The 17,986-nt window shown below is 38.2% G+C and overlaps 1 protein-coding gene across 2 annotated transcripts in view; it reads right to left on the reverse strand.

The window, feature by feature from the left end:
* thsd7ba (thrombospondin, type I, domain containing 7Ba) overlaps nucleotides 1–17,986 on the reverse strand; it is a 147,222-nt gene that overhangs the window by 62,693 nt on the left and 66,543 nt on the right. For both annotated transcript variants that reach the window (XM_018682007.1, XM_051070232.1), the window contains 4 exons: nucleotides 16,528–16,776; nucleotides 15,378–15,547; nucleotides 11,029–11,187; nucleotides 3,436–3,636 (listed from right to left, as the gene is read on the reverse strand). In XM_018682007.1, coding sequence (XP_018537523.1) covers nucleotides 3,436–3,636; nucleotides 11,029–11,187; nucleotides 15,378–15,547; nucleotides 16,528–16,776 — 779 coding nt within the window. The remainder of the gene's footprint in view (nucleotides 1–3,435; nucleotides 3,637–11,028; nucleotides 11,188–15,377; nucleotides 15,548–16,527; nucleotides 16,777–17,986) is intronic.

A 17,986-nucleotide genomic window follows, 5' to 3' on the forward strand; every position in this document is an offset into this window, starting at 1 on the left:
TGTCATTTTCCTAGTATAAGTGTACAGAGTTCAATCTTTAACCTACGTTTGGATACAAGATGATAAATGAGTGAATTAGAAAGTCAAATTATTTCACTGAAATCTATAAAAATGTATTTGTAACCATCAACTTCCCATTGTTTGTCCTGTTACACGTCGTAATATTTTGACTTCATTATGCACAAAAATGTTTGTGTCTTTCATGTCTTTCATCAACATTTTCTTAAACTCTCATATAATATTACCCTAATTTGTGCTACATGATCTAAAGCAACAGAAAAGTTATTTTTAGGTATTAATTCAGAAATCAAAATAATGGGTGGAAAAGGAAATGTGTAAAAATATTATAGCTTATTTTAACTGTGTATTGAAACTATTTTTTTAATGTATTCTTCATGTTGTTTTGTGTTTGATATTGGGATTCTTCTGGGGGTAGAGCTATAAACCCAGACCTTATGAAAGGCTTGAAATACAATGAGTCGCAAGTCTTTCATAACTGGAAAAAAGCAGGAAACACGTCTTCCTGACTTTCTTTCAGCATTTCAATATTGCTCTTACAAAGTGTCTGTCATATTTACTTGCAGCTAAGACGGAGCATTCAAATATTTTGAGACTAAATGTTCATATAGATTTGCAATTAGCAGCTACTTTCTCCAAGGTCCACCAAATATATAGGTCAAGCATAAGAGAAACGTAACTAAATGCAAATTATGTCTGGAGCAAAACTTAATCATGATCAAAAGGGCTCACTGAGATGTTATCATAAAAAATAATATACATAGCAACAGACTTATTTTGTCATGTCATCTAATTATCTGGTATTCCATTTGTTCACCGTTCAAGTCATTAAAGAAAGAAGTAGCAGTACTGGGTTTGGAACATTACTTGCAGTGGGTTTAATCAAGTATTAAGGATGTAAATGGTGCATTTTATTTGAATAAAGTGAGTTCAAACTGTGCAGTGTCAAATCCTTGGCACGAGGATCATCATATTACCAAATATCATTTTTCATTAATCATATTTTATCAAAACCGTTCATTAAAAAATGTAATAGAAAAGCAGAAAAAAATATACTCATGATATGATGCAAAAAACCCCCAAAAAACTCATCAATCAGAGGCCTGTACGACAAAGGGAGTTTAACCTACTCTGATTTAACTCTGGATTATCAAGGGAAGTCAGGGTTGACAAACCCTGGCTGTCTCCATCTGTGTTAAACGGTACTACAACGGTGGTTAAGATGTTGGTGAGTGGAGTCGGTCAGGTGTTAACTTAATCCAGAGTTAGTTAGTGTGCTGCACATCAGGCTGTATTATATGTTATATGTATATGTATGAATGTAATGCTGTTATGTTCAGTATGAACTTCTTTATTAGTATTTCAGCTGCAGCCTCAGTGGAAATCTGAACCTGGATGAAATATAAGCATTCTATAAAGTGGTAGACTTTAATATTTCCCATCATTAATACTGCTATTTTGGTATGGCTTTAGACAACCCCGCCTTACGGAGTCAGTCTCTCTCAGTCGACTGGTTGTTCCACCTGTGGGCCGGTACTTAGGTAGAAGTAACAACGGTAACACTGAGTTAACCACCAACATAAACTGCTCGGAGCAGTTTAGAGATGCAGTGTAAATTACCATGGCAACTGACCCTGGGTTAAACCTATCCACCTTTCGTAGTACAGGTTAATCAGGAATTTACACCTGACGTCACAGAGTTACTCCTGAAGTTAACCCTGATAAGCCAGTAACCTCGCTTTGTAGTACAGGCCTCAGGTCATTTGTGCAAGCAGCTTATTATGATTCATAGTTATGTTTTATTATCAGGCATCCTCCAACAGCTGTAGTAATTGTGATGAGAGCAAAGGAAAAAGTGAGGTGACGTGGTATAAAGTGCGATTAAATTCTAATTAGGAGGAGATTCAGCTTGGTGAATGGGTCAACAAAACACAGGACACAAAACACAAAGCAGACCTCTGTTTGTTTCATGTGTGAAATCAATAGTCAGTGTTGTTTCTTTTATTTGCGTGTATTATAACCACGATGCCAAAGGTTCTCTACCCTTTAAGGAAGTACTTATTTTAACCCAAAACATTTATACTGTACTATGCTGTACACTTATTTTAGCAACTGTAAATAACTAAAATACCATCCCTTTAACTGCTTTTCATACATACAGTATTAACTGTGAGATTGTGAATTATACTGGCATGCTCAGTGAGGCTTGTAGTCAGTGGTACAGGCCCATCACTGCTACTCCAGCCTACAGTGCCATTGTGTGAAAACACAGAGCTTCTTACAATAGTTTGCATCACTTAGCAAATTTGGCCCTGACAGTGGTGTGACTATATATGAAAACAGCACAACATGCTTGAATGGTAAATCCAATAAGCCAATTACTGAAGCAACAGTGAACAACTTGTCAACATTCACTAACAATAAATCCTCTGCAGATAATTTCATAAGACTTTTTGCTCAAACCCACCAAAGCTCACATTCTTAGTTATCCTGTCAAAACTCATTAGACTCTTCTGTTGGCTAATATATTTAGACCATCGTCTACCTTCCTGATAAACATACACATGATCCATTGTGACAGGATAATAAAACAGAGGCAAAAAAGGGTGCAATTAGTTTTATAATCTATGGAAATTAGCAATTAATGCCTGGTAGGAAGCTATGATTCTGACTTTTAATCAGGTCAGTGTTTTCTGTGCCCATAAACTTGGCAATGGTCCCTCATGAATAATGCATGCTCGATTAACACTGATATTCCTATCACCCATCATAATGATATGGCTGAGCACAATAGATCACATTATACCTGATAGTTCATGCATCACAATGCTATTGATAACATTGTGTGTCCGGACCACAGAACTGGTGGCCCTGGTATAGCCATGATGAATTTTGCAGTTGGTCGTAGCTCTACTCGAATAAATGACTGTGAATAAGTGTTGTGGTTAGAATCATTTAAAGAAAAATAAATGAACCAGTACTAAGACTAATACTGAGTAATGAAACATAATGTTAGGTATCTGAACAGAGAGTGACTAGTTTTAAAGATCAATTTGCTTGTTTTTTGTAGTACAGTAGTTTGACCAGAGAAGACCAGAAATAGAGGGAAAGAGATGACCTGGCTCTTTCCAAAAGTAACAGAATCCGACTATCTGTACCTCTAAAGCCCACTGTATGTTTTGTTTACTTTAAAACTGTAAAAATGACAGAGAGTGGTATTGATATTCTCATGTAACTCTCAACAAGTTATATTACAAGCATATTTCCTCAAAAAAATTCCCTCAAGTGGGCTTCAGCTTGAAGAAGGCCATTCTGAATGACCAACAAAAACTCACTCTGTGCTAAGTGATTGGTAAGTGAGAGGCACTTTAATTTTAATGTGAACTGTTCCTCTATGATGTAAATTCAGGACAGTACCTTCAGAGCTGACACAGGTCACATTCTGGACTGCAGTTCCAGGACCACAGGGGTGTTTATTGGGAATGCAACTTCCCTCTTGTTGGACCTGCCACAAGTAACAGGCAGGATCCTCACAGGGGATGGACTCGACCAGATGAGGACAGGTCTCTGGAGAACTGCTGGACTCCCAATGCACCTCTCTCCTCCGCTGTCTGAAACCTGACAAAACACAAGTGAGAAAAGAGGGAAGAGAAAAGGTTGTCAGAGAATTGATATTCCTGTGCAAAACACTTATCAAGTTGTCTCATACAAATCATACACCCCTCCTCTCAGCCAGTCACAGCAATACAGTATTATGATGTATTCATTTATATGTAACACAATGGCTGACTGTCAAACTCTACCAAAAAGGCAATGGGATCAATTCTACCAGCCACGCAGATGTGATCTTTGCATGCATAAGCTTTGCTCTGATCCTTATAATTATTTAAATAATTATTATTTGGAATTAAAAAGAAAATGTTTGTTTGAATTCAAGCTTGCCACACTGTCCCTGCATGTGTGCAGATCCCCAGATTACAGCTGCTGCAACATACTTACACTTAAGTAAAGTTCTGACAGATGTGGACTTTAATGGATCATTATCTCAGTGATTAATTATTTTGTCACAGCACCTCCCAATAAAGCTATTTGGTCTCGCTATAACCATTAAAATTAAAGGTGAGTACAGAAAACACAAGTTTCTAAGAATGAAATGTGTTGTTTTGGGACACCATGGCTTCTTTATGACAAAAATTATTAGAAAGGAATATTGTTTTGCTGTGATTACCTTTTGATATAGTAACACTATGGAATAGTGTATTTGTTACAGGTATGATCTAAGTTAAAGTAGCTTTGTTATTAATCCATTAACTTACTTGTTTGTTTGTTTGTTTGTTTTTTTTAGAAATCCAGTCAGCAGGTAATGAGATATCTTGCAATGAAGGAGCAAGTGTTACATCTACATCTATCAGCACAAGGAGCTGTCCACAGGATCTGTTTAATGGCTTGGTGCTGCAGGAGATGCATAGTACACGATTCCAAAATTCTTTCCACAGGAAAAGTATTCATGAAAACAATTTTGCTATAAATGGTAAATTCTGTATTTCATTTTCACATTGGTAAAGGTCCAGATTTGTCCTACAAGCAGGGTGGCTGTCAGCTCATACCCTTCTCATTTCCATCCCTTTTTCACCGCAAGTCTGGGATTTCAAACTGATGACCATCACTTGGTTTATAATGCACCAGCCTCTACCACTCGTATATTTCTTGTAAACCTCATTAAACTTGTTATTGGTATGTTACACTGACATAAACATTGCACCACTATAACCAAAAAATACCAGAATTTTATACATGCATCCAAATGTTGTTGTGACTCCATTGTTGATTTTTAACCAGTAATTTTTATTATTATTATTTTTGGTTATTGTTTTTTTTTGGTTTCAATTTTCATACATTTTTTAAAATATTTTGATCAACTAAAAATGGCAAAGGAGATGGTAAAGTGGAAAGTGTGAGTATGTGAGCAAGTTACAATAGTTGGCAAGACTTTCAAAATGACATTTTTCTTCAATTTCAGACTCAAACTGCCTTTTCACCTGCTGTTTTTCCTGTCACTAAATTGGGATCTACCTGCTGAAGTGTACTAGCTCCACACTGGCACTTGCTAAACATGTCTGTAGTGGTGGAAATCATAGTCATGATCAATGCCAGCTGGAATTCACTTTTTAATTGTTCGGTTATTAACCCTGGAGGATGCATAGGCAATGCATAGGAAAACAATAAGCCCTCTGACGCTGTGATTTACAGTGATTTTAGAACACAGTGAGTTAAGAACACTTGGCTTCAAACGTGGCTCAGCCAATCATAATCAAGTACCGCAACTATCCATTTTACAATTATTACTGGTTAGAGCATAGGGCTGGGTGATATGGTAAAAAATATAATCAAAATTTTTCTTTTGTCCATATTGATCAATATTGACATTTATCACAATATATAACTGTGAGTTTGAAAAATATCCTATAATGACTGAAGCCTAAAGTGGTCTAATTAGTTAAAATTTGAAAATACACTTAAAATAAAGTAACAATTTATCATGCAAACATGTTTTATCTCTCTTAACTAAAATTAACCTGAGCTGTGTCTTATCAAAAACAATAAAACAAAAACCTATTGCACAGAATATTATGATCACAAATTTCTTTCACAGAACCTTCTTTGTAGAAGTGCAAATTACACAGTTCGTACCTACAGTCGAGCACTTTAATCTGTTTCCGTCTTTCTCTAAATCCACTCATATGGGGAAATGCATAAGACGACATGATAGATGTTTGTTTTGGCACAGTTCCGGTAGTAGGACTTGGTGTAGATGGACAAACAACCAGCATTTTTATATTCTCTGAATGGTTGCTCGGATTAAACCTTTTCATATGATTGAAAAGATTTGTTGTGTTTCCTCTCTTTGTTGGTACCAACCGGCGATATATTTTGTAGAGCATCTTTTCTGGGTTTTGTCATTTTTAAAGTAACCAAACCACTTCCATATAATTGACGTGGTGTGACCTTTCTTGTCAACGATTTCCTATATGGAGGATTATGTGAGTTTTTCACTCTCACTTTCGTGTCTCTTGCCAGTTACACACATGTTTCTTACTTATCGCAGGTGGGTCCAACAGTGCTTTGTGACAGAAAATGGGTGAGTATCGTACTCTGAGGTGCAGGCCAAAAACTGCTGCCTGATTAGCTGTTGTCTTGTTAATGCCTGTTGTGTGATAGGTTGTTAGAATACGATGCTCAAATCAAATAGAAAATGCCTGACGCTTATCTTCTTGTTTTATTTCCCACCCTAGCCAAGAGCAGGACATACACACATGATTTCTTTTAGTCCTAAGAAGCAAAAATCATGACTGTGAGATGCTGGCTTGTGCTTAAAGAGGAAAAGCAACAACCAGTTGAAATGTGCAAACTGAAGTAAAAATCTGGTGTCCCATGTGTAATTTTAGCATAGCTGTGTAGCAAGGCTTTTTTGTAAAGTGACAAGCAAGCAGGGAGAAAAAAGGTACGTTAGATAGGGAAATGACATCTGACAAAGGTCTCCAGTCAGATTAAAACTGGAAACACCACGGTTGCATGGTCTAAGATGTTACATTAGGAGATACTGCAAATTAGTGTCATGGGTCCAAAACTTTGGGTCACTGCAAATTCAGACTGCAGATGTAAATTGGCCCAGCTGCAGTTTATCACATTTGCATGAACCCTGCCTTAAAACATTAGTCTGTTGCCTGTATGACTAATCAAACAGATTGAACTCGTAATTATTCCTCCTGTTCATACTGGAAATTAACAGTCCCATCTTATGTTCTTTCAGTGTAAGTAATCAGGGACAAAATCTAATTTTCAGTAAAATATATTCCACAGTTTATCTAGAGTTCGACAATTCAAGTGCATATGTCTCAAAGTTAGTGAGTCTTCTCAGAGGAAAATTCTCTGTTTTTGTTGCTACTACAGCTCAACAAGCAAACACAGTCTCTGTGAACACAAAGAAAGAATTTCAAACTGAAACGGCTGCAACTTTGAAAGATATGCACTTGATTTTCTCTAACTTTGACTGCGAAAGCCTCATATTGGCTTGGCCTCAGATGAGCTCTGAAACATATTTTTGCACAGAACAATGAGTGTGAATTTTGTCCTCCATGTCTTACACTGGAAGCACATTAGGAAGGATCTTTTAATGACCAGGAACAATAAATACAGCAAACAAGAGCTGTTTAAATGTTCATATGGTCACCCGACTACTGTTTTAAGACAAAGTCAAAAAATTCTGAACCTATCCTTATACTGATCAGATCTGATGGTGTATTGGTTAGATTTTCACTTTGTAGAACTGCAATCATAGGCATTTCCACCATGAGGAAATACTACCTGAAAACAGTTTGATGTTGTCAGCTCCACAAAAACATCAGTGAAATAAAGAGGCCTCTCGGAGTTATGAAAAATCAATGTGGGAGACATTTGGTAGCTCTTAAAACTTTTAAAGTCCTTTGACTAGACTCTTGCTGTAAATGGATAAAAAAAATCTAACAGGCCCTCTTAATAAGTATTTGGTTGGCCAATTCAGGACCAGCTGTGTGCTGCTTATAATCAGCAGAACTAAACATTAAAACTAGAAAAAAGGGAGGTAGTAGGTGAAAATGTGTGAAAAATAAAATTCTCTTGCATCGTATCGGTCTTGTGTTGTTGTGGTGATGTATTCTACAATTGTCAGATGATTGTTTTTTTTTTTTCCTTTCTCTCTCTCTCTCTGTATGTGTGTGTGTGTGTTTTTGTCTGACCACTAAGAGGAGCTTATCTGATTGGACCTGTGTGTGCCCAGTGAAAAAGTGCCACAGATTTTATACCTGTTGATATTAAATATCAGACAGACATTGTGCCTCATACTGAAATTCCTCCACTTTATCCACATAAAACCTTTAGTAAATATGGATAGAATAAATGGCTCTAAAAAAGTTTTAAATGTGTGATTTGGCAAATTTTTCCAATTATATGATCATTTTGACATTTTGACATTATCATTACTTAAGTGGCCCATAATTTGATTCAAATTTCCCACTCTGAAACACTGATTCTGAAAATATTTCTTCATTAAAATGTTCTTAGTGAGTGGACACCTCATGTTCCAGTCTACAGTCTCTATGTAACTAACTACTGAGCTCCTCCAATTCCCTGATGACACAAAACAGCATTCTAGTAGATGAAAAATGGTAGGCTCAAGCACTTCTCCCAGTAAAATCTGACACTTCTTGGAGCCATACTTATTTTACTACAGTTCTGACACTTGGTAGAAAGATCCCACATTCTTCCCATCCACAGGTGGGACTGTCTAACCCCAGGAATGACCATACAAATTACATCCCCCAACAAGTCTACTGGTGTGAGGCACCAGTTCAGGAGCCTGATCCGAGCTGTGCTGCCCAAGTGTGCTCTTGAAGAGCAAAGACACTGTGGATCGATTGCAGTATTGCCCAGAGCACTTAGTGCTACTCACATCCAAACCACTAAAAAACAATTTGGCACAGCCATGCCCCCATGGATATTAATAATTGAAAGGTTTCTCGGTCATACCTGGTTTATTTCAGGGAAATAAGGGCTATCCAGTGATTTTCAGCACAGTGTTGTTCAGAAGTATCCCTCCCTCCAGCATAGTGACTTCTAGTAGAGGCGTTACAAAAATTCTATCCAGTAACCTCCCTGTGTTCAATTCATTTTCCCACATAGCTGCGAAATGTGATAGGCCAAGATAACATGAAAAATGTGAAAAGCACATAAAGCTACTGCAAGGCAATTTAAATTTGTAATTTTCCGGGGAGCAAAGCTCGGGCAGCATAAGCATCTTGGCTGGTTGGCTCCTCTACCTGAAAAGTGGGATCCCGCGGGCCTTTCAGTTAGAGACGGATCACAGTTTATTCTTATGTTGTGAAACATAAAGGCTAAGTGCACATTCAATAGGAGCAAGAAATTCTCAGCTCAAGGACCACGGGCGAATGACTTGGATCATAACAATACTCTGCTCCTCAATAACTGTTCATTGCTTCCCAGGCAAGAGAGCTCACTGCAAGTGATTTTCTATCGGTTTCATACTCTATTTGCTGTGGGTGCTGGGTCTTTATGAATGCCATCAAAAGACAGTATGCCACAAGAGACCCCTGTGCAAAACAGCAGATGCTGTGTTTCCCACTCCTTGAAATATAGTAATGACACTGCCTGCGAGAGGAGCCGGCTCATCCCATAGAGATCCAGCGTTGAAGAGTGTGGGCACTGACCTGAACAATCCACCCTTCAGTCACTCCCCGGGGCGCTTTCATGCACATTTACTCACGGCAGGGACGAGGTCATGCTGCCCTTTTAGGACTGCACTAACACACTAACAGCTCTACCACTGACTGAAACACACACTACACTCACACACAAAATGTGTAGCCTTTCTAAAGCAGTCAGATATGACACGCACTCACCTGTGCAAAAAGACAGGAACATTCAGATAGCACAATACTTGCTGAATACTTGAGCACACCTACTTGCACACACACACTCTCTACACATACACAGACGGGAAGCATCTAATCTGCTGATATTCTTTTCACCCTCCTGGGGACTGAAAGCTGAACTACAGGTGTGCTCTCTTTCTGTCTTTCGTCTGCTCTGGTTTATACACGTACTGCCTTCTTCCAGAGCGCACTTCCTCTCAGCCAGCCACTTATCAACAAACAATTTACGATTCAAACATACACTGTTTCTCCCACCTGCTCTGACAACACTGCTCTCTAGCACTGTCACTCTCTCTCTTAGCCTCCATAAGCCACAATACCTCTGTCTCTCTCAGTTCAGTGTTCTCAAAGCACAACACAGCCTATTGTTTAGACACTGAAAACTTGGTGCTGTGTTGAACTTAAAAAAATGTACATGTGTTATAACTTTCAGGTTAGTGTAAAGTCCCTTATTGACCATATTGAAGGTACCCTGCTCTTACACAATTGCTGCAAACAGCTATAAACTTTAAATGTACAACATGAATATCTGCAATAAAACTCACCACTCACCAATTATTTTTTGACTCAGTGCCTATAATGTCACCACTAGCCCATCTGCACAATTATCAATTTCTATTTTTTTTTAATCATATCAGCTTATTAACTGGCTGTGGGTGGTATCTTTTTGAATGGTGTGTGTCCATTCAGCTGTCCATCCACCTGTCAAACACGGTACTGAGAGAACATTAAGACAGCTGGAAGGATGATGCATGTTGGAACATTTCTTTTGGGGGGATGATAAAAAAAGCTCACTTTTTATAAGGTTGTTGCATCCTGTCATAGCACTTACCATGATGTTATCTAATTTGCACATAGGTTAGTTGGTGATAACTGTGGTCAGCAGTTGCATCTTTACAAATAAACTTCATTTACTTTGCTAATTTTAGTCTACTGGAAGGTGTCTCTCACTGAAGGCTTGTCAAACAACTGTGTTCTCTGGACACAAAACATGTTTGACTGATTATAGTTTGGTGATGATTAGGATAGCTTTTAAAATGTATATAAGTTAAAACAATACTTGTCTTTAGAAGTGAACATAGGAGTTATGGGTTAGAAGTGTCATCAGTGATGGGAAGTGTGTTTATTTGCATGAAAGATGTATTTTAAGACACTGCATGGGCCTTTAAGAGTCTTCAACTTACAACACTGTTGTACTTGCACTGTACTTCCTGTAAATGAACTGAGTACAGTAATCATCATTATATACATCCACCTCACATATCCTTCCCTACACTCTTTATTCATTACTTCCATATTGTAATTTTCAGCAAAGTTCAGCTTTATAATGGCACCAGACATTGTTGACACTGGGAGGTTAAGTGGGCAAAGTTTAAAGCAGCATCAGTATCTACAGCAGAATAATTATTTGTTGTTTTCAAAGCATGTTCCATACATCGTCATACTGTCTACTACAGCATAACACTGCAAATCTTTAAAGCCAGAGCTCATTCACTTTCATACCCAATTAACTTCATCATACCTTTCTTCCCCTGTGGTTCTTTGCAGTTGTCATGTAAGCAGGCACCCCAGGTTGACCACTGAGAGAGCAGGCAGTGGTTCTGGCAGGGAATGGAGCAGTGCTGGACGGCCGAGGGGGGCTCTTCGGTGGCACATAGCCTGGCATTCACAGGCCTGGACACTGAACAAACAAAAGGAACACAGCCAAGGATAAACCAGGCTTAAGTCAAGCTCAGACAAACACACAGGCAGCAGTGGGTTGTGTGTTTGAGTGTGCGATTGTGTGTGCGCATGTGTGTGTATGTGTGTATGTATGTGCATTTGCTGTCAAGTAATATGTTTGGAATTGGAACACAAACAGAAGTATGTGCTAGATGTTGCAAAAGAATGAGAATGGAGAAGATGAAGGAGCCTCGCTGTCATGGAGCTGAACAGTATGGATGTAATTTAGCTCTGATTGTTGGGAAGACAGTTGTGTATTAGTAAAGGCTACAGCTTCAAAGTTTGTGTACTGTGATGAAAAGCAGGGTAGATTTAGCAAAGCGTTTTGTGGACTAAAAAATAAAGGAGAAAACAGAAAGAACAGAGGGAAAATTGCTATTCTCATTCCAATGCCTGGCTCAGGAGAATATTAAATGGAGGGCAGCGGCCAGCTAAGGGAGTAAACAGGAGCTGAAGAGGGAGATATTACAGCAAGACATGGTGTAACCAATTCACTGCTAAGCATGGCTGGCATCATTTGTAGATCACAGAAAGCTCTGCCACCTGTAATGGGCTCTGACATTAGTCTCTCATGCAGAAAAAGACGGCATCCTTTTGCCTGTCCACAACACAGGGATTTATTCAATCTAATATTCCATTTTGATGCACCTCCGCACATCATTGAGACACAAATTTCCATTTAAATGAGAGCCTGAAGAGAAATTCACTAAATGTCCATTGTGCATTTTGTCTTCTCACTAAAAGTAATTTACATGGTGTTTGATCTCCTTTGTAAAAATGAGACGTTTGTTTAAACACACTGATAAAGTGCCTGGTACAGATCTTTCTGCTTTGTTCCCTAAATTGTGATTTCTTGTGTTTATCAGTTCCATTACTGCAGTAGACATTCAACAGCAAACAGCAGCAAATTGTTTTCCACATTACCAGGCCAAGTAGCTCTCCATATTGCAGGCATAGCACAGCCACATCTGTCGAGGTAAGCATTATAGCTGATGTATTGATCTTTGTCCCTCACATCCACTGGTTCAAAGAGCTGCCCTCATTGATATTCCATACTCAACAAACATATTCACTGTCCAAATACACCTCTGATCTTCTACAACTTCTCTGCACACATCTGATGAGTTAAGGGGCCGTCCCACAGCAACTGCCAAAACACCTCAGCTATGAAATGAAGCCACCAGGACTCATCAAGTAGACACTATGGTATGTTATCATTAAATAAATGGTAATGTTTAATAGAGAGGATAAAAAACAGTGATTTGCAAAAGAGGATCTTATAGTTGAAAGCCATTAAAATACTGACTGTGCTTAATTAAAAAGATAAATACAATACTTTGTATGCTTTTTTGTAGTGATGTAGTGATTTCATAAGCCTAAAACTTAAATTTAATTTAATTGAAATTTTGTAAGAGTATTACTTTTTGTATTTACCAAAAGCAATTACAACTTTTACTCCAGCTGAAACCTAAAGCCTTCTAATGTCTGTTCTATCCAAAGAAAAAAACTTTGACTACAAATTCTGACAGGAGGCAAAGGGCAGTGTAGAATGCTGAGTGAGCAGAGCCATCACTCCTGAGCAGACAAAGGAAAAGTGTAGCAAAAATCAAACTTGGGAATCCTAATCTCTGACACTGTGGGGATGGCAAATGTTAAGAGGGTTTGGTCAAACTTTCACATTGTAAAATGCTCATCGGGACCAGAGTTTATTTCCTTTGTTACATTTGTTGCATCATAATATTAAACAAGTGTCAAGTGCAGAACAGTGAAAACACAGGATCAAATTCTTACCTCAATGCATAGTTAGTTAAGAACTGCAAACAAGCCATTTTTCTAATACACAGCAATCACAACAAGATAAGCTGATTGGTTTGGGAGGCCCCCCGGGTATTTGGTTTATACAAAATTTATATCAACTCAACCAACAAATTAATAATTCAGAGTTTATTAGTTTGTATCCAAAGAGAGATAAACTCTATATGAATCCTGGATTTGTGAGTTAACACAGTACAATTTCTGTGTAGTGTTTCGCATTATTTCTATTACTGACACAACTGACCTGGTAATATTGTTGTTTTATAGAAAGAACTATTATGGGTTTAGGTACAAAGATTGAAATAGGATGTCACTGGAGCATGACACATCATTTGCTGAATGTATTTGCAAAGTACATATACACATACACAAACAGAAAATGGAGCTTTTTAAGACCAGTGGCAATGCAGTACAATAAGTATAATTTTTGATGCTTGGAGAAATATAAAAATGTTTTTCCTCTCTTTTTTAATTCAACAAAAAAAAAAAGCAAAAGTTTTTTCCAGCAGGAAGTATTTGATCAGTTTCCCCTGTGTTGCCTGCCTGTGTCTCAGCACCTGCAATCTCCTCATGTCTCTGGAGGGATTCAAATGGAAAGGAGAAGCAACAGCAGCAGTCTGGCTGCACAGTTACCATCCCCCAAACCAACTCTTAGACAGGCTGTTAGCTGTTAACTATAGTAACTTTCTTCCTTTCTCAAATGAATTCTCTATATTGACTAACCTTGTTGTGTTGTTGGCACCTGCCTACATTTTATTACAACAAGTCAATACTAACATAATGAATAAAAATACATGCAGAATTTATAGAAGGACGGATGATCAGGTTCCACTCTATGTTCAAAGCAAACCAGTTCATCCCCTTTAATGTTGTAGCTGATATGGAATATTTGATTGAACAAGTCTGCATCAGCCATATTTCTCAAACTCATAAAACAATTGTACTTATCATTGTACTTGTTATCTGAAAATAGCCATTTTCTCTTACAATCCAGACCAGACATGATTAACCAGATACAATATAATGCTAGATGTTACTGTGTCCACCTTCCATAATAAAGCAATTTACTGTTGCTGGTTAGATTTCCTACAACATTAATGGGGGGACATAACAATGAAAACACTATCTGCATGTGTTCAGATGCTTTATATAGACTGGGAGCACATTTATGATTGCCGCAATGGGTAGACAATAACGGCCTTGCCTATCACGAGATGGGGTTCTGTGTATCGCTCAATGACACTGACATTTGGACAGGAGGAGCTGGGGATCTAACCACCAACCCTGTGATTAGTTTACAACCTGCTCTTGCTGCTGAGCCACAGCTATGGCTGCTATTCACATCTTTATAACATATAATCACCATCCAATAAATACCTGAGCATGACAAAGCATTCACAATTCCTACACAAATGCAAACACCAAGGGCGGTGAAGCTGCTGTGTTCATCTTGAATAATTCCGGCTTCAATGTCTTGCTCTATCATTTTCTTGAGTGAATTTTATTGCCTCACGCAAGGCCGCCAGCATGGCTATGGATTTTTAGTCTTATTAATTTTGACTGCACACTGGGGGACCTCCAAAGATACACTTCTGTGTTTCATGACAAGCTTTGTTTGTTGTAGTCTCATTCATATAGCAGTCCATCTATGGAGATAGGAATGTCAGTCTAGAGCTGTTGTGGCAGCAGAGTTTAGAGGGGAATTAGGCAGCCTCTCTTCATCTCCAACATGAAAAAAACTACACTATCTACAAACTACAAATGCATTTTGTTTTTAACTGATAGAAGCACATAGAGACACACCACACCTGTATATTGAAATTCAGTACATGCGCAGGCAAAGAGTTTACTGCTATCTATCTATTTTCATGCTACTCTGTGGTGTGCCAGCTTTCAGCGTGGAATAAATGTACATTTTATGTGAATCTGACTTATATAAAATTCTACAACTGCTAATAATACCAGTACTACCAAAAAGTCTGTTGCTCACAAGTCCTTGAAATGAAAAACAACAACACCTTTAGAAGTAAAATGAGCTATTTCACATGCAGAGTAGTGGGTCCCTGTTGTTCAAAGCCTTCTACTGTTTCTCAAGAAAACACAGTTTGAATAAGATGATGATCCCTATTGTCCTCTGCACTATAAACATGCTTTAGCTACAGCAACACATTGAACTTGTGGGGGCACAAGTTAGCATGGCCTGCTGCTAAGTTTTACCTTAATAATTTATGCTCATAACTTATATCAAAACAAACCACTGAGTTTATTTGGAATTTATTCATGGTGCTTCCAGCGAGCCCTGGGTCAACTACGATGAAGGAGTTTTTTCCTTACCCTCTTTCCTGTGATGTGGTGCTGAGTCATCGGGGACTTGAACACAGTAGGTCTTCCTGGTCTGGATCCCCTCTCCACACAGAATACTGATGTTAGCCAGCCGACGGTCCTGCTGGCTCAGTAAGGGGAGGATGCGACATTCGCCCCAGTCAGTGGCCCTCCACACATACCTTACAGAGCACAAAGACATGCAAACATATTTTGTAGGAAATTAAAAATGTTAAATCTGATGTATCATCTACTAAATTTCCACAGCAATTTGTATTGTGAACAAGCAAACTGCAGTTAAATGGAGTCTTAGGGAGTATACATGAGTATTGTGTTCATATATTTTCAAAAAGAAAGCTGCAATCCACTCAGAAACAAACTGATAAATGAATGTATTTAAAAAGGATAAAATATCAGTAAACACACACCAGTGCCAGTTGTTTAAAAAAGTCACACAAAGCAAAAGACAAATTATCAAGAGCAAGAGCCTCTCTCACAGTGTGTTTGGAGGAGGGAGGCATGATTATTTTAATTTCAAAACTTCTAAACAAATGTTTGGTTTCAACGATGAAAAATGCAGTGGTGCAGAAAGCAATCATATTGGAGGAGTTTACCAGAACAACAGCCTGTAGTAATCTATCAAATGCTTAATTTCTGTAATGAGTTTTCCCTAATCATGTAAATCCTCTGCTCTCAGGCACTCCATGTAGATTTAGAAAATAAAACAAAATCTACCAGTAGGGAAAATAATTCTCTATTGACTACTTTGTTTACTGCATGTAATATTAGCTAAAGCCAATCTTAACTCAAAGAACCCTAAAACAATGAGGTTCCGTCAAACACGGTTTGTCATCCATGTCATGTCTACTGGGTCTGGAACTCTAAACAGTACACCAGGTTATTGTAGATGTCACAAGGTAATTACAGTAACGTCAAAAAATATGTACAAAGTAATTCCATAGTAAAATCATGAATATGTTCATCCTCTAGGCTTTCTCTAATAATTATTCAGGTGAAAAAGCTCTGAGAAGCAAAATTAAAAATCATTATTTGGTGGAGTTTGACATTTTTCTGCATAAACATCTGCATCAGGAGATTACACATAAGCAGAGCTCTTGTTCCTGAGGATTGTTGGATTAGAACCGTCACTATTAAGAACTACCTGGGGCAGTTTGGAAGTAAATCTCCCATGATGTTGCAAGCTTCTTTTTCCTCAAGGACAGGACAACGTTTCCCCCCACCAACTGGGATCTGCGTCATGATCCGTGAACGGAGACGGTAACCAGGAGACAGGTCGGTGGACCGGCAGGTCTTAGAGCATGAGCTCCACAATGACCAATCAGATGTCTGACAGTCTTTGGGCATCACACATGCCTGGTAGGTCAGGGGGGACTTGTCCTCAGTACAGAGACTGTAGATTGAGTGGAAAAAAAGAAGTTAGAGAGAAAATACTACAGGTGTGACACATCGACTGAAATTTATTTCACAACATAACATTTTTGACCACAGACAGAGAGTGTGTACAGACAAAGAATAGACTGAAAAGACTGGTGGACAGATTACTGTAGATGACGTAAAAATGATATCAAATGTAAAAAATACCATCTCCGTGGAGAACCTACTAACGGATATCTTGATTTCCTGACAAATGACCTTTGCAGTTTCCGTGCAGTTTCAAAGCTATTACTCATCCTAATAGTAAGGTCTCTGGATATAAAGTCAACCTTTTACAGAAATGGTACAAAGAGGAAATATGCATTAGTCATGTAATTAGAGGTTCCATTGTTTAATTTGGACAATGTAATTAGTTAGGTTATTAAGATGTGAGTACAATGCTCATTTTAGAATTTTACTTTGTAATTAGGCTGTAATTAGAAAAGCAGAATGAGGCAGAACTCAGGTGGGAAATCCATATTCAAAAGCTCCAATCCCACTTCTTAGTAAATACCATGCTAATCAGGTACTGTACAGTAAATGGTCCCTTCACACTCAACCCATAAAGCCAGTGAACCTGCCTGGGAAAGGATAATAACATGCAAATATCCAACACATAACAAGATACCAAATTTTAAGCTCCGTCAGCCCAAACAGCATAGGATGAACAAAACACAATCACATAAAAACTGGCGTGATACTTAACTGAACATTGTACATGAGTTATAAATCCCAAAAGCTGCCAATGCTGAGTTTTCACCCAGATGAACACAGTTACAATGAACCCAAACAATAAAAGGCTTCATACCACCAGGATATTGATAGGTGGTTGCTGATATAGTGGCTTCCATGAGTGGCAGTAACTGATTGAATTTAACAGTCAGCTAATAGTGTCACTTTACACCAAGTAGATGCTATAGTGGCACTTAGTCAATATAATATACATGCAATGATTTTTCTCTCCTTTGAAGAGAAAGCAATCAAGGGATGTTGTTTATGACTGTATGTGTTCTTGGGTGTGTGTGTGTGTGTGTGTGTGTGTGTAAAAAATCAAATCAAATCCAAATACCAGGGTCAGCTCAAACAGCAGGGCCAATAGGGGAGAAGCACTTGACATTTAACACAATAGTGGCTCACCACCATGCCAATGTGCTGGTGAAACACCAGCTCTCACATAATTTAGTTAT

The sequence above is a fragment of the Lates calcarifer genome, linkage group LG1 (assembly GCF_001640805.2).
Source record: "Lates calcarifer isolate ASB-BC8 linkage group LG1, TLL_Latcal_v3, whole genome shotgun sequence".
Classification (NCBI taxonomy): Eukaryota; Metazoa; Chordata; class Actinopteri; family Centropomidae; genus Lates; species Lates calcarifer.